Source organism: Myotis davidii, unplaced genomic scaffold (genome assembly GCF_000327345.1).
Source record: "Myotis davidii unplaced genomic scaffold, ASM32734v1 scaffold164, whole genome shotgun sequence".
In the NCBI taxonomy this organism is placed as follows: domain Eukaryota; kingdom Metazoa; phylum Chordata; class Mammalia; order Chiroptera; family Vespertilionidae; genus Myotis; species Myotis davidii.
In genome coordinates, this window is record NW_006296417.1 from 3,634,072 (window position 1) to 3,638,901 (window position 4,830).

A 4,830-nucleotide genomic window follows, 5' to 3' on the forward strand; every position below is an offset into this window, starting at 1 on the left:
TCCTTTTTCATTTGGACTTCCTAATTTTCCTTCACTGAAAGTAGATTAACTGTGCAATTTTTCAAGTGCAAAGAAAAAAATTAAGTATTCAATAGATTAAAGACAGAAGACGCGCAAGACAGCTCATTAAAAGGAAGATTTCTATTTCATAATCAATAGCCTCTTGACTTTCCTCGGGTTTTATAACTGGCGGCAATATTCTTGTTTGTCCCCCTGGTTATAGCCATTTTTACAACTATCGATCCATTCGAAGAGGGGCCTGGCTCCCGCATATGCAGATAAACATGTTTTTCTTCGCTTTAATGGTGTATCTCCCAGAGGCCAATGAGAGAGGCCGGTACTCAGTAACAGCTTGCTTTTGTTGTACAGAAACACTGAGGGTGCCATTTCCATGATACTACTGATGCTGCCATTACGAAACACCCAGCAGAAGACAGCGCTGCTGAGAAAATGAGCCCTTTCCATCACCTTCCCTTCACCCACGGACGTGCAGGTCATAATCTCGCTCTTCAGGTGCAGAGTCCTTCTCTTATGTTCTCTGCCAAGGTCATTACACCCTAGTCCTCTGAGATACAACTTCCAGAAAACTTCCCCACGGGACACAGGTCATGGCAATGTCCCCCTGGGGAGGTCGGGTCTCCCTCATGGATGGAGATGACGGATCTCAGCCAATGGTTCGGTGCCTACGTAGGCCCCGCAGCAATGCCCCAACGCGCCTCGGAATAAAAACGCCCGCCTGGCTCGGTGCCCCGTGAAAGCTCCTGCTAGAAAGAGCACTTCGGAGAGCCAACGCATCGAGGGGACTGCAACAGGGCAGGCACCCAGCAAAGGCCACAGGAACGTGCCAGGAGACGTGGGGCGGGAGCGAGGGAAGACGGGCAGGAAATTAGCAGAGAGATGCCCCAAACTTGGTGGCTCTCCATCGGTGCCCAAGAACAAGGAGGTGGAGTGAAAATCAATAACTCGCTTCCTGATGGTGCGGGGCTGACTCGCAAAACTATCAGAGTCCAGAGAAGAAACCAGCGTATCCCAGAATCACACGGGAACCTCTGCCGGCGAATACACTGACAGGTGGCCCAGCGACCACCAACCAGGTTGGTTAAAACAAGGCAGGTGACATCCCTCATTTGTCCCTGAGCTGAGGTGGCTCTAGAACCTGGAGCTGATGGACACGGAGAGCAGAAATGACAAAAGAACAGATTGGGAGGTGTGACAACTTAAAATGTAACCCTCCTACGTAGCAAAAAATCTACAGGAACAAAATTAAAAGGCAAATCCAGACAAGACTTGGGATGCACAAAGCTGCCTTTCATCACTTTATTTATTCTCGTGAAAAACTGGCGACAACCTAATCATCCAACGATCGCCTTTGAAAAAAAAGGGAGTTCTGAGGACCCGTAAATGTGAAAGCGCTCACAGATGCACCCAGCTAAGTAATCAAAACGGAACATGGCATTTTGAAAATATAGGATGATTTTGTCTATGCAGTAAGAAAATGCTATGCCTAAGAAAATCTAAAAAAATTTTTTAAAGGTTTGTTACTTCTTCTTTCCTTGGTTAATATGTTATCAGCCCCAAGCTGAATCTGATGTGGAAATGGTCTGGTTCTGCCGGCTGGTGTGGCTCAGTGGTTGAGCGTCGACCTATGAACCAGGAGGTCACGGTTCGATTCCCTGTCAGGGCACATGCCCGGGCTGTGGGCTCCATCCCCAGTAGGGGGCGTGCAGCAGGCAGCCGATCCATGATTCTTTCTCATCATGGAGGTTTCTGTCTCTCTCTCCCTCTCCCTTCCTCTCTGAAATCAATTTTTTTAAAAAAAGAAAAGAGAAATAGTCTTGTTTTTAGATCATTTTATCCCTGGACCACACATGGCCCAGCCACCTCGGAGCAGTTCTGTGCCAAAGCCACTCCCACCCCGTCTAGCGCTGGTGCTTTGGGAGCCTCTATTCCAGAAACGCTAGGGGTTGTCCTGTTCTGACAAGAGCCATCGGGGCTGGGTGGCAGCGTCTGTGCCATCGGACGTCAGCCTGATGCACGTGGGCCCCAGAGGTGCGCATACTGCAGGCGTCCTGGGCTCACTCCCAGGTAACAAGGGGTGGCTGCCCCCCCTCAGCTCAGCAGACGACGAGGGTTCATTCACGGGGAGCGGGAGGGGAGGGCTGTCATCCCTGGGCTGCTCAGAACGAATACGGTTCTGGGGCTGAGAGAGGAGTTAGGTTTGCGGTTAACCTTTCAAAGCAGGAAAAAAATAGACGGGAACGGAGGTTGAGGTCTCCAGTTAGTGGTTTTTTAAATATCTGTCAGATTTAATTAAATCATCGCAAATGCCTTGAAAGGGCTCTGTGTGGCTGTCCTCCACGGTCGGAGGGACCGGATCCAAGAGGCAGCCGGGCTTTGGGGGCATGCCAGCTTCTGTCCTTTCCCAGGAAAGAACGCACAGGGCAGCCCGGAGCGCGCGGCATCATGTGGGCCCAGGAGGCCGGCAGAGACAGGGCTGGCGTCGGGGCCTGAGGCTCGGCCGGAGCAGGAACCCTGCCAGCAAGTCTGACGCCATGTCCTTCTGTCCTGAGCTGGCCTGGACTCTGTCCGCAGTGTGGCCTCTGCCTGTATGCACTGCGTTCCTTTCCCCTCATTCCCCACAGCACCCGAGGCACTAACCAGGGCTTAAGCCCCATTCTCTCCTTCAAGAGGCACCCATGGAAGGAGAAGCCCCTCTCTCGGTAAGAATATGTATCATTATATATCAAATAAGAGAGGTAAGCCCTGGCTGGGGGCTCAGTGGTTAGAGCATGGCTCACAGACCAAAGGGAACTGTGTTCGATTCCTGGGTAAAGGGCATGTGCCTCGGTTGCAGGTTTGATCCCCAGCCCTGGTCGGGGGCACGTGCTGGAGGCAACCAATCGATGTGTCTCTCTCACATCGATGTTCCTCTCTCTCTCTATCTCTCTCTGTCCTCCTCCTCCTCCCTCCTCTCCTCCCTCCCACTCTCTCTAAAAATCAGTAAGAAAAATATTTCTCAGTGAGTTTGAAAAATAATAATGATGTAGGTTAAATGATCATGAGAAAACACTTATTCGTGAGACAGACACTTGACATAGTTACAAAATACAAGTCAAAATTGAAGTGCAAAGCAGTGCGTGGTACTCAATCCTGTTGTTCACCTGACACTCCTGTCCCCCTGCCCCCATTCCGGGCATGCCTGCAGGGGCCTCCCACACCCACGGTGCCCCCCTCTTCCCTCAGAGCCCGGGGGCAGAGAGCAGAAGCAGAGCTCTCTGGCGGGGTAGGGGAGGTCTAAAGGGGCCTCTCCATCGCCATCACTGACGCCGGCTTGGAGTGAGCCTGGAAAAGGCCGTGATGGTGCTCAAAGCCTCTCCGCTCGCTGCGTGGATGAGCTGCCCTGCAGCCGGCCCACTGAAGGGGCCACTTCACGGCCATGGACATGAGCCTGAAGCAGACCGTGTCCTATAAAAGCTCCGTGACGAGTGAGGCCGTGTACAGCTCTCCTAGCGGGAGGTTGGGACTAGGTACCAACCACAATGGCCTAGCCCAGTGGTCGGCAAACTCATTAGCCAACAGAGCCAAATAGCAACAGTACGACGATTGAAATTTCTTTTGAGAGCCAAATTTTTTAAACTTAAACTATATAGGTAGGTCCATTGTTATTAAATTAATTAGGGTACTCCTAAGGCTTAGGAAGAGCCACACTCAAGGGGCCAAAGAGCCGCATGTGGCTCGCGAGCCGCAGTTTGCCGACCACGGGCCTCACCAAACCAAGCGTTATTTTCCCCTAACGAGGAGCCCAGGGAGGCGGCCCAGAAGGGGCGCAGCAGCCCAAGGTGGAGTTTCCCCTTTGTTCTTTCTTCAAAGAACTTTCTATTTTTGTTTTCCACTTTGAGATATTCGTGGTTGGATCAGGGAGCTGTTTGGGGGTGTCTCCTCGGTGCCCAGCGCTTACAGGGGCACAGGTACAGGCACGGGTGGGTTCTGGAGCCCCGCCTGCCAGGGCCGGGTGATGCGGAGGGCACACCGCTCATGCCCTGCTCATCGCTCTGTTTCCTTAGGCAGCGGCATTTTTCATAAAAACCCAATTCTGTTTCGGCCGTCACCCTCCACCTCCCACCGACACAAGCTGCTTTTTACCAACAACCATTTCAAAATTGATCTTTGAAATGACTCCTCACTTAAACCAGCTTCGGTTTGAAAGGGTAAGAAAATGTCTATGACTCACTTAGACGAAAAGAAGGCGCCCATTAACTGTGCCGGAGACGAGCAGCGTCAACTGCCTAAAAACTGCACAGGCTGCAGGCGCTTGCACCGGACAGCCCGCCTCTCAGGTTTCATCTTGGTGTGTCACTCCTCCCCAAACTCATCTTTTTTCTTAAATACACTTTTTATTAATTTCAGAGAGGAAGGGAGAGGGAGAGAGAGAGATAGAGACATCAATGATGAGAGGAAATCATTGATTGCCTGCACGCCCCCTACTGGGGATTGAGTCCCCAACCCAGGCATGTGCTCATGACCGGAATCGAACCTGGGACCCTTCGGTCTGCAGGTCGACGCTCTACCCACTGAGCAAAACCAGCTAGCACCCCAAACTAATCTTTAGTGGCTCTCCATTGCGTAAAATCTCAAATCTCAAACAGTAATCTAACTGAGCAAAACCAGCTAGCGCCCCAAACTAATCTTTAGTGGCTCTCCATGGCGTAAAATCTCAAATCTCAAACAGTAATCTAACTTGCTGTGGAAAGACATGTGAACTTTAAGGGTTAAAAAGACAGAGAGAAAAGAGAGCAGGTAGAATACAAGTTTGCAGAAGCCAGGCATAAA

At 51.2% G+C, this 4,830-nt stretch overlaps 1 protein-coding gene across 1 annotated transcript in view; it reads left to right on the forward strand.

Moving 5' to 3' along the window:
- The first annotated feature begins 3,436 nt into the window (after positions 1-3,436).
- ST8SIA2 (ST8 alpha-N-acetyl-neuraminide alpha-2,8-sialyltransferase 2) overlaps positions 3,437-4,830 on the forward strand; it is an 85,893-nt gene continuing 84,499 nt past the window's right edge. Inside the window, exon 1 of the mRNA XM_006771789.2 lies at positions 3,437-3,527. Coding sequence (XP_006771852.1) covers positions 3,437-3,527 — 91 coding nt within the window. The remainder of the gene's footprint in view (positions 3,528-4,830) is intronic.